The 14,876-nt window shown below is 46.0% G+C and overlaps 1 protein-coding gene across 2 annotated transcripts in view; it reads right to left on the minus strand.

The window, feature by feature from the left end:
- Positions 1-2,174: 2,174 nt before the first annotated feature.
- Positions 2,175-14,876, minus strand: part of LOC135547441 (immunoglobulin superfamily member 3-like) — a 95,508-nt gene continuing 82,806 nt past the window's right edge. For both annotated transcript variants that reach the window (XM_064976469.1, XM_064976468.1), the window contains exons 7-9: positions 10,674-11,084; positions 5,922-6,350; positions 2,175-5,519 (exon numbers count right to left, since the gene is read on the minus strand). In XM_064976469.1, coding sequence (XP_064832541.1) covers positions 5,269-5,519; positions 5,922-6,350; positions 10,674-11,084 — 1,091 coding nt within the window. In that variant the 3' untranslated portion in view covers positions 2,175-5,268. The remainder of the gene's footprint in view (positions 5,520-5,921; positions 6,351-10,673; positions 11,085-14,876) is intronic.

Consider the following 14,876-nt stretch of genomic DNA (forward strand, 5'->3'; position numbering starts at 1 on the left):
TAGTATTGCCAGTGTAACAGTATAGCTTCAGTCCCTCTCCTCGCACCTCCCTGGGCTCGAACCAGCAACACAACGACAACAGTCACCATCGAATCAGCTTTACCCTTGTAGAGCAAGGGGAACAACCACCCCAAGGCTCAGAGCGAGTAAAGTTTGAAACACTATTAGCGCGTGCTAACTAGCTAGCCATTTCACTTCGGTTACACCAGACTCATCTAGGGAGTTGATAGGCTTGAAGTCATAAATGGCGCAATGCTTGACGCACAACGAAGAGCTGCTGGCAAAACGCACGAGAGTGCTGTTTGAATGAATGTTTACACGCCTGCTTCTGCCTACCACCGCTCAGTCAGATACTTGTATGCTCAGTCAGATTTTATGCAACGCGGGACATGCTAGATAATATCTAGTAATATCAACCATGTGTAGTTAACTAGTGATTGATTGATTTTTATAAGATAAGTTTAATGCTAGCTAGCAACTTACCTTGGCTTACTGCATTCGCGTAACAGGCAGTCAGTCTCCTTGTGGAGTGCAACGAGAGCGAGGCAGGTCGTTATTGCGTTGGACGAGTTAACTAAGGTTGCAAGATTGGATCCCCCAAGCTGACGAGGTGAATCTGTCGTTCTGCCCCAGAACAAGGCATTTAACCCACCGTCATTGAAAATAATGTGTTCTTACCTGACTTATATAGTTAAAGGTAAAAAATTAAAATAATCGTCAAATCGGCACCCAAAAATACCGTTTTCCGATTGTTATGAAAACTTGAAATCGTCCCCAATTAATCGGCCGACCTCTAATACAGAGCTGTGAAGCGGCGACCTTGAACTCTGACGTCATGTATAGCATGTTACTGTACAGCCACTGCATTTCAATTTAGCCACTTGTCCAAATGTGACATTTTCAACCAGTATATGAGCACGTGTGTGAAGGATTAATTTGTCATCATAAATTTCAATGCGCTGGTCCCATTTTTCATGAGCTGAAATAAAAGATCCCAGAAATGTTCATACGCTCAAAAAGCTTATTTCTGTAAAATTATGTGTTTAAATCCCCGTTAGTTAGCATTTATCTTTTGGTCAAGATAATCTACCGGACAGGTGTGGCATATCACAAAGTGGTTCAAACAACATGATCCTTGCACCTTGTGCTGGAGACAAAAGGCCACTCTAAAATGTGCAGTTTTGTCACAACACAATGCCACAGATGTCTCAAGTTTTGAGGGAGCGTGCAACTGGAATGCCGAATGCAGGAATGTCCACCAGAAATGTTGCCAGAATTTAATGTTAATTTCTCTACCGCAGACCACGTGTAACCATGACTGCACAGGACCTCCACATCCGGGCTTCTTCACCTGCGGGCCCCTTATGTGGGGAAAAACTCATTCTGACTGGCTGGGCCTGGCTCCCAAATGGGTGAGCCTATGCCCTCCCAGGCCCGTGCCAAGTCTTGTGAAATCCATAGATTAGGGCCTAATGACTTTTAAATACAGTTCCTTATATGAACTGTAACTCAGCGAAATCTTAAATTGTTGCATTTATCTTTTCGTTCAGTGTGTGTATGTATATATATATCCATACATTGCAGCCCTGAATCTGCAATAACAATAATATAGGTCCGGTAATATGGGTCATATTTGAACAGCTAGGGCAGGGGTCTCCAACCATTTCTTTCCAAAAGGCTACTTCAAATGATAAAATCACCAAATTTGATGAATAGAAACAAAGAAAAGCTCTGCATACATAATTGTGTTTTGGTTCTTAACATCACACCTTTTGAATAGGTGCCTTTTTTATTTCAAACACCAGTAGTGCAACTAATGTTTTCTAACTGCACTGAACCAACACAGTGGCTCACCGGAGCAAAGCAAAACTTGTGGTCAAAACCATTCATCTTGAGGCGACGGGGGGAGGTGGTGAAAAATGCAATCTGTTCATTAAAATCTAAAATGGGTGAGTTTTAATACAAACTAGCTTAACAGTGAAAATGACAAATTAAACAATGATTCATGATCATTTTCTGGTTTAAAAAAAGTGGGGGTGCATAAACAAATTTGTACCCCTATTTTGAAAGTGGGGGTACAGCTGTTCCGTTTGCTCCATTGCTCAGGCGCCTATGTCTGGAGGTTCATAGAAGGAAATATGTAGAAGGGTCAGGAGGAATGTCAACACCTAAGGTTGCACTGAACATGTTTTTATTGCAATAAACTGACAGAATAGCAAAGTGCCTTTTGAATGATAGCAGTGGTTACTATTCAATAGAATGTATATCAGAATAAAAATCAACAAAAACATGTCATATACACGAAAAACACAATAAGCGTCTAAAAAAAGCTATGGCCTTCCTTTTCATTTCAGTGCACTATCATTTATCATAGACTTGAAAAAATAACAAAAATACATCACTGGAAAAAAGCAGCACTGGCTGAACTGAACACTTCACCACAAAGTTATTTTCCAGCTAAATCTGGAGCCACAGTCACTGCATGCAGCCCTCGGAACGCAGCTACTACACTGTCGGAGCGTCTGGAGAGCATTTAGGATTTCGTCTAAGGATGTTGATTACTACAAAAACACCGTTCAGAGTACAACACAGCTCCAATTACGCACTGTGGCACTGTGACAACACACACCAAAGCCGCACCCTCCACTTCCTGGTTTAGATTCAGAGATCCTGCACGCTGCTCAGGGATTTGCTGATTTCCTTATCACTGAATTGTTGAAGTTTACAAATGAGGGTCCACCTCTGGTCAGATGTTGGACCAGATCTTATCTTAGCGTCTTGGGTTCGTGACAGGGTTGAGCACAGTTGGCTTGAGCTGCTCTTTCAACTGGCTAAAAACAACATATCTAACCCAATGATGGATAGATCTAGCCCAGAGTGAATAAGTAAATATCGCACTGCTGACCTAACCTGCTAACATAGCCTGGTGCTACAGCTAAACACCTACACATACACACATGAAAGCATTGTTCTATAGCTGTCAACCAATGCAGGTGATGAGGCCTTCCGCTCTCTCAGGACTTGAATGGCAGATGGAAAAGAATAGAAACAACCAAAAAGTTGTTCTCCCTCCCCCATAAATCTGCTGTTCAAAGGGACTTCCTATTCTGTAGATCCGTCTGACACTTGGCACAGGAAGTGAAGGGCTTGGCATCGCTCGGTCACACAAACACGACGCTAAAAAGTTTGAAGGTTACAAAACATCAAAACGCTTCCTGCAATATTGTCATGCAATATACATTTCGACACGATTGAGAAGAGAATGACGAGAGCTTTCAGCAGTCTGTCTGGCAGTGAAAGGGTTATTTTACGGAACAGGAATGTCACACTTCCTCTCCCGGCCGTTCCATACTATGGGAATGTGACTGATTCCCAACCCTTCTGCCAAGTGTACTGTAGGTAAGGGGGAAACATCCACAGTCCACGAGAGGCCGGCTTCGGTCCAGTCATCTATGGCAGTCTAATGCATTTCTATGAAGCTCACACATCCTAACTAGGTGTCACGGTACATTTCAATAAATAAACAAGACGAGCAAAAGCTTAAAGTGGATCATTTTGTGACTCTCGCTGTTAATCTACTGTACATCCTTTAGTGAAGCTGCTAGGTTTCCAATACAGGTATAGAGCATTTAGTTAGTGTTTCCACACTGGCCAAAACAGAAATCTTCAATGTGATGCCACTGACTGCGCAGAACAAATTAATCTAGCATTTCTATATCTACGACATTTCAGTGCCTGTGACTATGGACGCACAGTGTTATCATGACTTTGTATCTGTGTGGTGTGGTTGCCTGGCAACAAGTCAAAGAGCAGTACTTGGAGAATTCTAAAAAGACATGTACATGAACTATGCAAAACAGTATAAAGTAACAAAAATATATAAATGAAGGTACAAAACATCTAAATAAAATCAGACTTGATATGAGTTCCCATGGTGTGTTGGTAATCTGTTTTTGGGGATGCTTTTGTTTTCTCTACACGTTGTCCAAAGAGCTGGTTGTGTGTGCGTGTGTGTGTTTTAATATGCATGTTCTTAACCTCTACGCACATCTCTAGTGATGATATGTCTTGTGGCTCATCTCCCCTCTACAGGAATTTCTAAGAGCTGCACAGCTTGTACCCATTAATTCATGTCTATTAAAGACAGCATGTGGTAGTAATAGCAGACAGCGTATGAAATGGCAGAGAATTTCATTTCAGTCAATAAATTCCACTGTATCAATACATTTATGCAGAAACTACTCAACGGGTTTAACATAAGCGTAAAAATCGCCCTTTCTGCCTACAAGGCCTATAATCCCCCAGCATGGGGTCGGCAGCCATATTTACAGAGTGCCTCGGAACCAATCGGCTTTGCTCGCCCCTTTAAACTTCAAACATTTGTTGCAGAGGACAGCCTGGAATAAGTTCTTGGCACTGAAATATCCCTCATGTCAAAAATATGTTCATTTATCCTTATTCCTTCTCTCTTTCCCTCGTTCTCACTCTGTTTGGAGAGGAGGAGAAGAGGTGTGCATTCACACCGATGCCTAGTGTCTGGCAATGTTCAATGGGCTCGCTAGGTCTGTCTCGGTCTGCCAAGGCAAACACACTGAGGAGACAGGTGGGTGAACACACACACACTTTCACATTGTCACGCACACATCTCTTCTAATTGTTTTTGTGGGAGTCTAGTCCACAGCGCTGGAGTCAGTTTGAAAAGGGCCCTCGCTATGGTAACCAAGGTATAAGGCCAGGCAGGGACTGATCTGAGTTCAGTGCTAAGTCAAACGAGCACAGAGAGAGATTCCTTATCATCCTCACTATGTCCTCAGTTCAGTACAGAACAGTATGCCCATATAGGGTCCTTGACTAGTCATTTTCTTGTTCCCAGATTGTATCATTCTAGCAGACATCTTTTGAAAAACAGAATTTCAAAAAAAGAAAAATAACTATAGCTATGTTTTTCACTGGACGAAGAGAAGATGAGAGCGAGAGATACATACACTCACACTTCCAAACACACACACACGGCTGCACACTTGGCGCAAACACACTGTTCCACAGACACACACACGACAGGGCTGCTGCAGAGTATCTCACAGACAGGCAGCCAGCACAGCCGGGGCAACCACAGGGGGGCGGGGTTATACATGGACGAACAGATTGACTGACAGCTTGGACACAGCAGTGGTTGGTCAGGTGGAGGTCCGAAGTAGACCCTCCCTGGCGTGGTATTGGTTGGATCCTCGATGAGTACGGGGTGGAGGAGGGTTATGAGTTGCTTCCTTACTCCACTGAGCCAGGGTGCAGGCTGAGGGCGGGTGGGTCCAGGCAGGTGGGCGAGTAGCTGAGGTGGGGTTCTTTGATCCACAGTAAGGGGGCGCCGTTCTTGCCCTCCTGGGACTTGCTGTGGCTACGGCTCTTATAGCGCACCAGGAGCACGGCGATGAGGAGGATGCCGAAGATGGGGAACGGGTAGAAGAAGATAAAGTAGAAGAGAGAGTCATTGGAGCACACCACCGACTGCAGTGTGGAGACTGGGGAAGGAGAGAGAAAGATGGGGAGATAAAATAGAGAGAGAAGGGAAAGAAGAGAATTGAATGAGAGTGTGATATGGATGAAAAAATGACATCAATGGAGAGCATTACATTATGGTGTAGTTTGATGTTTCTTTGGCATGCTACTTATAGCAGTCTATAGTCATAGCTGTGAGTGTGTCAGTACTAACTCAAAGACCAGAATCATCAGCACGAGCCAATGATCTCATATGCCATCTGTAGAATGATACAAATGGGAGGAGTTGGTTGGCCAGGGTTGGAAAAAAACGCAGTGCAGCCAAAATGTTTTTGTAGCCCCAGGCCATTGTTATTCACCATGTGGTACCATCTGTTTTATTTTAAAAAGCACTATAAAAATAAACATTAGATTGATTGATTTACCCTGCTGGATCACGGTGACGATGGTGACACCAGAGTTGTTGGTCGCCAGGCGATACCAGGCGTTGCGGGGGTTGAGCAGCCACTCCTCCACGTGACAGTAGTAGCGCCCCGTGTCAGCGGGGCGTGCTCTCTGGATGGTCAGGCTGTAGAGGTCAGAGGTTGTCCTCTCAAACTGCAGACGTGAGTTAGGCCCCGCCTCCTCGGTGGGGCTACAGTTCCCGTTCCCGAACACGGCATCGTGTCCAATGGAGAACACACACAACTGGTCTTCCTCTTCCTCATCTTCCTCCTCGGGGCGCTCCACGTACCAGGACACGGAGAAGCGGGAGTCTCGGGAGGACTGGGAAGGGATGCTGCAGCCCAACCGGATGGAACCAGACTGGGACACAGTGATGTTAGACTCCGACTCCTCCACCTGCAACCGCACCTCTGCAGAGAGAGTGAGGAAGAGGGCGAGGGAGAGAGAGGGGAGGGAAATAGAAAGAGGGAGATTGGGAAAGAGACGGGAGGGAGGAAAGAACATTCCAATTGAAGCTCATTTCTTGGGCAGAATAATTGTCATGCCTTGAAACAGAAAACTTCAGACTGGCAGATGTGCTTCAAATCAGTGTATACTTCAGAACCTCAACACACATAATCAAAAACACAATCATAAACTCATTTGATAGCAAAACATCTCTCATTGTCAGTTTTATGTGCCCAACTACCCTTAAATGCCAAAACCCCAAATCCTAAAAAAAAAAATGTCTAACAGGGTAACTAGCCCCACCAGCTGTCCATGGCCTTTCCAGTCTGCTGTTCTGCTCCAGGCCTCCCTCCCTCTTAGAGGCTACTAGCTCAGGGGGAGAGTGTCTGTGTGGGATGGCTACACTCCTACAGGGCCTGCACACTGACCCAGTTAGAACAAGTAAAAAGAACTGAACTTAAAAAGACTCTGCTAGATCAGGCTGTCTGTAATGTTTCTTCTTGTTAAAAAGGAGAGTGCAGAGGGAAAGAAGACAGACAAGGAGAGAACTGGCATCATTTTTTCTCTGAACCATTTCTGTTTGACTTCCTGGGTGACTGCATTCTTTAGCACCTTAATGAGACCCTCCCAACAGCCACCTGGGAAATCAGGCCTGTAAATTTGCAGCCCATCATTATATATTTATATAGCTGTACATGTATAACTATATGGAATGAGCACTCCCTGATATGGTGTTTGATAATAAACAAATCCCCTGGTGAGCCTTGGAATCCTGAAGGAAACAGAGGTGAGACTCAAACAAAGTGAGTCACATATGCATACACACACAATCATGAATACACACATGCACAAGGGCGTGCACTGGAAGGAAATAGATGTGTTTCTGCAATGTGTTGGGAAGAAGTGTCCACTTTCCTGCTAAAATAACATACGAGTGCTTTTGCTCCCTGACCAGCTCCAGGCCTTCAGTCTGATCATGTTGCAGTTGGGCAGATGTCACAGACACCCACACATTTCACCCTGCATTTACAATGCCCTACTCGCAGGACCCCTGGCACAACAGATTGCTTTCAGAGATGTTAGGGGAGGGTGTAGCCATGTTTGTCTATCAACAGTCACCTTCCTTTGGGGGTCAGAGAGAGGAAGCATAGGGGGGTGAGGAGGGTAATAGCAGGGTAGCTGGGTGGAGGGGGGAAGGCAATATGGCCTAAAAATCATATCTTCATTTTTTTCTTCTCTAAATCAGCTTAGTTGTACAACTAAAGGTCAAATACACTGCATTTCAAACAGTCAGCAATAATGTAATGAATTTAGGGCGTGTGAAATAAATATAATCCTTCCACAACCATAAGACCCACTAATAATGTACTTAATTTGATCAAAATATACTGAACAAAAATATAAAAAGCAACATTCAACAATTTCAAAGATTTTACTTCGTTACAGTTCATATAAGGAAATCAGTCTATTTAAATAAATTCATTAGGTCCTTATCTATGGATTTCACATGACTAGGAATACAGATATAGATCTGTTTGTCACAGATACCTTACCAAAAAAAAGAAGGTAGGGAAGTGGATCAGACAACCATTCAGTATCTGGTGTGACCACCATTTACCTCATGCAGCACGACACATCTCCTTCGCATAGAGTTGATCAGGCTGTTGATTGTGGCCTGTAGAATGCTGTCCTACTTCTCTTCAATGGCTGTGAGAAGTTGCTGGATATTGGTGAGAACTGGAACACTGTAGTACACGTCAATCCAGAGCATCTCAAATATGCTCAATGGGTGACATGTCTGAGTATGCAGCGCATGGAAGAACTGGCACATATTGTTATTTTATTTAACCTTTATTTAACTAGCCATATCGGTTAAAGAACAAATTCTTATTTTACAATGACGGCCAAACCCTCCCCTTATCTGGCCGACGCTGGGCCAATTGTGCGACTCCCTATGGAACTCCCGATCACGTCCGGGATCGAGCCAGGGTCTGTAGTGACGCCTCTAGCACTGAGATACAGTGCCTTAGACCGCTGCACCACTCTGGAGCTGAAACATGAGTTGACGGAGGCGGATGAATGGCCTGACTATGGGCCCCAGGATCTCGTCACGGTATCTGTGCATTCAAACTGACATCAATAAAATGCAATTGTGTTAGTTGTCGGTAGCTTATACCTTCCCATACCATTACCTCACTGCCACCATTGGGCACTCTGTTCACAACATTGACCTCAGCAAACCGCTCGCCATACACGTGGTCTGCAATTGTGAGGCCGGTTGACCGTACTGCCAAATTCTCTAAAACGACATTGGAGGCGGCTTTATGGTAGAGAAATGCATATTACATTTTGACAACAGCTTGGGTGGACATTCCTGCAGTCAGCATGCCAATTGCATCAACTTGAGTCATCTGTGGACATCAGTGACAAAACTGCATTTTAGAGTGGCCTTTTATTGTCCCCAGCACACGGTGCACCTGTGTAATAATCATGCTGTTTAATCAGCTTCTTGATGTGCTACACCTGTCAGGTGGATGGATTATCTTGGCAAAGGAGAAATGCTAACAGGGATGTAAACAAATCTGTGCACAAAACTTTTGAGAAATAAGATTTTTGTGCGCATGGAACATTTCTGGGATATTTTATTTCAGCTCGTGAAACATGGGATCAACACCTTACATGTTGCGTTTATATTTTTGTTCAGTGTAGTTTTAACCTGCTTTTTTTGCAATCACTGATCTGGCTATGTTAATTCAAATGGATAAAAAAAAAAAAAAAAAATTATAACCAGAACCATGTATAATGTACATTCACTAATAATGACTATCTTCTTGTTGCAGGCATTCTAAAACATTAACACAGGTCTCATAAACAATCTCTCAAGCCCAAGCCCACATGCTAGTGAGTAGCCAGCTATCTTTCTATTGTTATGAACACACCCTTCTGTCCGCCTCCGATTGCCAGCCGGTCCACTTTGTTCAGGTGTTGAAATCAAGCCTACCTTATTTTTCAGAATGAGAATGAATTGCCAATTTATTATCTAATTGTGTTTTATGCTTATTGCGCATTTATAAAGCACAGACTAGACAGCTGGTAGAACAGTCTTTGGATAAATGCTGCTAGCGGTACCCCAATGTGGCTGCACGACAAACTGAGCTTTCATTCTCAAGAATGAATGTCCATTGATACTCCTGTTTTAGTAGTGTCTGCTCTCTGAGTCATTTGAGGACTTGAGACTCTCCGTTTACACACCCACCCCAATATCACTTCTTCCTCTCTGACAAGCGGTTTGGTCCAACACGAACAGTCATATGGACACTGAAACAGAGACATTATTTTACTGTAATAGAAAAGTTAACCTTTCTAATGAGGAAGTGGCAAAGCGAGAGGTTTCGCCAAAATCGGTCCAAATTAAGGCCAATACTTTTCTGCCTTCACGCATTTGGGACACCTCCCATTGTTAGAGTGGAGATATGAGCATCTCGTCATTATATGCAGATCTCTGGTGTAAATGGGAAGGTGCACACAGCACAGAAGGAGTGAAGGAGACGAGACCAAAAAGACAACAAGCAGACATAAAAGCTCATAAAAATGGAAAACAAGTTGACTCTTGCAGTACAGACATTTGGAATATTATGCAAAAACATACATTCAAATTAATCAGATCTATCGCCCAGCCCTAGGAGGGGGGCTTGGAAGTCTGTATAGTACATGGTAGGGTTGGGGCCATTGGGTTTGAGGGGAGTAAGGTAGCAGCTCAGTGGGTAGGGTGTCATTGGGCTGAGGTGAGGTTGTGTGTAGTTGGTGTTGGCACAAAATTGACTTATTATGTATGGGCAGGTGGTTTATGCCCATTAGCTCTGCCAGGCTCTGCCCATTTGGCACCAGGGCAACACCCACCACGTCCACCTGAGCTCTGCCTGGGGCAGTTGGATGGTGATGAGGTCATCAAAGCGAGACAGCCTTTAGGGCAGGGGGAGAGGGCAAAACTGGTCACTGCCAGAAGATAAATGGACCACATGGGTCGAGAACAGCAGCTGCTAACCACTACAGAGACAGACAGAGACACTGGGCTCTTGCTGTTTCTCTTAGGAAGATTTCTGTGTGTAAAGGCTGAGTGAGGAGTCCCGTGCCAGTTTGTACCAGTATCCCTCCTCTCTGTTTTCACTTGGTTGTCATACCAGGACCTGTGTAAAGATCGAGGAGTCACGTGCCAGTCTGTACCAGGCTTCATCCCATTCAGCTCTATATCCCTCCCGTCATCCCTTCCCTTTTTCTGTCCTCACCTGGTTGTCTGACTAGGACCTGTGTGAATCCTGAGGAGTCCCGTGCCAGTCTGTACCAGGCTCCGTCTGGATCTGTGAGCCACTCCTCCACCAGGCAGTAGTACGTCCCAGAGTCGCTGCTCTCTGCCCTGTTCAGTGTCAGCGCGTAGAGCCGTGGCGACAGCCTCTCAGCCTGCACTCGTCGCCTCAACCTCTCCTCGTCTGCATACGCGCCATATTCAAACGCCCCCGAGCGCTCAATCCTCAGCAGTAGTTCATCGGCCTCAGCACCTGCCGCACGGCGCACATACCAGAGCACGGCATGCTGGGAGTCTTGGCTGGTCTGGGACGCCACGGAGCAGTTGACACGCACGCGACTATCTTCCAGGTAGACCAGGGACTGGTTGGTCTTCTGCACCCGCAGCTTACTCACTGTGAAGGAGAGGGAGGGGAGGGAGAGAGACAGGGGGGAGAGGAATGGAGGTGGGGGGGGGGGGTAGTGAGAGAGGGTAGGAAGGTAATGGGGGAGGAAGAGGAGAGAGAGGAAACAGTTATTTCAGTGTTTATAGAAACAAGTGAATGGTGGTGACAGGTACACAATGTCATTTCTGTTTGTGACAGACTTGTTGAGGCGGTCTTCATTTCCTGCCGAAAAAGAGAGGATATTAGTGTGGGTGGAGGAGAGGCAGGGAGAGATGGAAGGGAAGGCTGTCAGTGTATGACAGAGAGGGATGAAAAGAGAGGATATTAGTGTGTGGGTGGAGGAGAGGCAGGGAGAGATGGAAGGGAAGGCTGTCAGTGTATGACAGAGAGGGATGAAAGAGAGGAGTGTGTGGTGGAGGGAGGATGGAAGGGAAGGCTGTCATGAGGGATGAAAAGAGAGGATATTAGTGTGTGGGTGGAGGAGAGACAGGGAGAGATGGAAGGGAAGGCTGTCAGTGTATGACAGAGAGGGATGAAAAGAGAGGATATTAGTGTGTGGGTGGAAGAGAGGATATTAGTGTGTGGGTGGAGGAGAGGCAGGGAGAGATGGAAGGGAAGGCTGTCAGTGTATGACAGAGAGGATATTAGTGTGTGGGTGGAGGAGAGGCAGGGAGAGATGGAAGGGAAGGCTGTCAGTGTATGACAGAGAGGATATTAGTGTGTGGGTGGAGGAGAGACAGGGAGAGATGGAAGGGAAGGCTGCCAGTGTATGACAGAGGGATGAAAAGAGAAAGGATATTAGTGTGTGGGTGGAGGAGAGGCAGGGAGAGATGGAAGGGAAGGCTGCCAGTGTATGACAGAGAGGGATGAAAAGAGAGGATATTAGTGTGTGGGTGGAGGAGAGGCAGGGAGAGATGGAAGGGAAGGCTGTCAGTGTATGACAGAGAGGGATGAAAAGAGAGGATATTAGTGTGTGGGTGGAGGAGAGGATATTAGTGTGTGGGTGGAGGAGAGGCAGGGAGAGATGGAAGGGAAGGCTGTCAGTGTATGACAGAGAGGGATGAAAAGAGAAAGGATATTAGTGTGTGGGTGGAGGAGAGGCAGGGAGAGATGGAAGGGAAGGCTGTCAGTGTATGACAGAGAGGGATGAAAAGAGAGGATATTAGTGTGTGGGTGGAGGAGAGGCAGGGAGAGATGGAAGGGAAGGCTGTCAGTGTATGACAGAGAGGGATGAAAAGAGAGGCCTTGGGGCCTCCCGAGTGGCACAGCGGTCTAAGGCACTGCAGTGCAAAGCTTGAGGCGTCACTACAGACCTGGGTTTGATCCCAGGCTGTGTCACAACCAGCCGTGACCGGGAGTCCCATAGGGCTGCTCACAATTGCCCCAGCGTTAACTGGGTTGTCTGGGTTAACTGACGGTTTGGCCCGGGGGGTGCTTAACTTGGCTCATCGCACTCTAGCGACTCCTTGTCGCAGGCTGGGCGCCTGCGGGCTGACTTCGGTCATCAGTTGAACGGTGTTTCCTCCGAGACATTGGTGCGGCTGGCTTCCAGGTTAAGCAGGTGGGTGTTCAGAAGCGTGGCTTGGTGGGTCATGTTTCAGAGGGCTCATGACTCGAACTTCGCCTCCCGAGCCCGATGGGGAGTTGCAGCGATGAGACAAGAACGCAATTGAATATCACGAAATTGGGGAGAAAAAGGGTGTAAATTACAATAAAAAGTTGGGTGGGTGAGAGGAAAATATTTAGGAGGGAAAGATGAAGGGAAGAAAGGGTACGCAAGACTCAGTTTAAAAGCGAGCGAGACAAAGAAGAGAGAGGGGGAGATTATTAAGGAGTCTGAGCTGTGGGAGAGAAAAAGAAAAGATGGAGAAATGAGGAAAGGAGGCATAAGAGGCCTGTGTGAGTTGAAGGAAGGGAGGAAGGAAGGGAGGAAGGGAGGGAGGGAGGGAGATATGGAGGGAGGCAGTGCTCGAATATGATGTCAGGGAGGTAGTGTTAGGATGGGGCTCAGGGCGCTGTGACTGAATTGGTTAAAGGGACATCAAGTGTGAGATTGGATTAGCTACAGGTACATCAAGTGTGACCGACCGGCACCTCAGTTGGAGGCTTAAAGGAGAGAAAACACAGCGTGTGTACACACAAACACACACACCCCTTAACTGATCAACTAAAACATTAACTAGGTCACACATGAAAAGGTACATTATCATCAATGTAAAAGAGAACAGATTTAATTCACCATTCTCATTTGAACACTAGGGCATGAAATAGGACACACACACACTTGCCTGTGCTGAGCTTTGATAGGAATGACTGCCTGGAGTCACAACCATCTGCCTAGAGAATTTCACCCGTACTCACAGATTGGTGAATGTGCTTGGATGGTCAGAGCGTGTGTGTGTGTGTGTGTGTGTTAGAGAGCTAGCATTTGGCTCTAAGATGCATTTTCACAGCCCTCTTTTCTCTCCACAATGGCCTCTTGAGTGAGTTCCGAAATTAGTCATCTTCGGCTGGCTACACACTGGAGAGAGACCCGCTCTGAACGCTCCCAACCCCAACAACCACTCCAGCCGGAATTACAGACGAACCCTCCAGAATCCTGGCAATCATTCTCCAGGAGAGAATTACCTCGGAATCACCTGGAGTGGAACCGTGCTGGATTGGATCGGCACAGGACAAAGCGCCTCACTGTTTTTCCCCATTTGAAGTTAGAATCCACTTGGAAAACAGAGGAGAGGGGGGGGGGGGGGGTTATAAGCCTGTTTCCTTGGACCAGTGTTTACAAAAAGGCCTGTTCAACTTCAAAGCCTGACCAAATACCAGCCATTCAAGGCCATTATGGTGCATTATAATCCATTATAAAAGGCATTAAGTCATTATGAGCGCTGAAACAGGTCCACTGGCTTCAGCTTCATAGGAAGCAGTACACAGTGGTGCTCAATACAAGACCAGTGAAAACCTTTTCACACTGCAGAGAGAGTTGGGGAGCGACTCCGCACCAGGACCCCAAACACAAACTTGCGCACGTTTCAACGGCATTTAAAAGACGTTTGTCTTCAACAGGAACTGAGACAAAAAAACAGGGCTGTGGGGATGAGGATGTAGAGTACATGGACTGGGAATAGGACGCGCATACTGTACACGGAGTGTACAAAACATTAGGAACACCTTCCTAATATTGTGCTGCACCCCTCCCTTTTGCCCTCAGAACAGCCTCAATTTGTCAGGGCATGGGCTCTACAATGTGACGAAAGCGTTCCACAGGGAAGCTGGCCCATGTTGACTCCAATGCTTCCCATCCCATAGTTGTGTCAAGTTGGCTGGATGTCCTTTGGTTGGTGGACCATTCTTGAAACACATGGGAAACTGTTGAGCAAACCCAGCAGCATTGCAGTTCTTGACACACTCAAACCAGTGCGCCTGGCACCTACCACCATACCCCTTTCAAAGGCACTGAAAACGTATCTTGCCCATTCACCCTCAATGGCATACATACACAATCCATGTCTCAAGGCTTAAAAATCATTTTTAACCTGTATCTTCCTCTTCATCTACACTGGTTGAAGTGGATTTAACAAGTGACATCAATAAAGAATTATAGCTTTTACCTGGTCAGTCAATGTCAAGGAGACGGTGTTCCTAATGTTTTGTACACTCAGTGTATGTGCAGGGATCGCCCGCATTTTCTGTGTGTATGTGTGTGTGTGTGTGTGTGTTGATGCTTTGGGAAAAGAGCATATATACGTAGAGACTTGTTCAATCACACATATGTTACAAGGCCATACATCATGCATAGTTATT

Source organism: Oncorhynchus masou, chromosome 10, assembly GCF_036934945.1.
Source record: "Oncorhynchus masou masou isolate Uvic2021 chromosome 10, UVic_Omas_1.1, whole genome shotgun sequence".
NCBI classification, from domain to species: domain Eukaryota; kingdom Metazoa; phylum Chordata; class Actinopteri; order Salmoniformes; family Salmonidae; genus Oncorhynchus; species Oncorhynchus masou.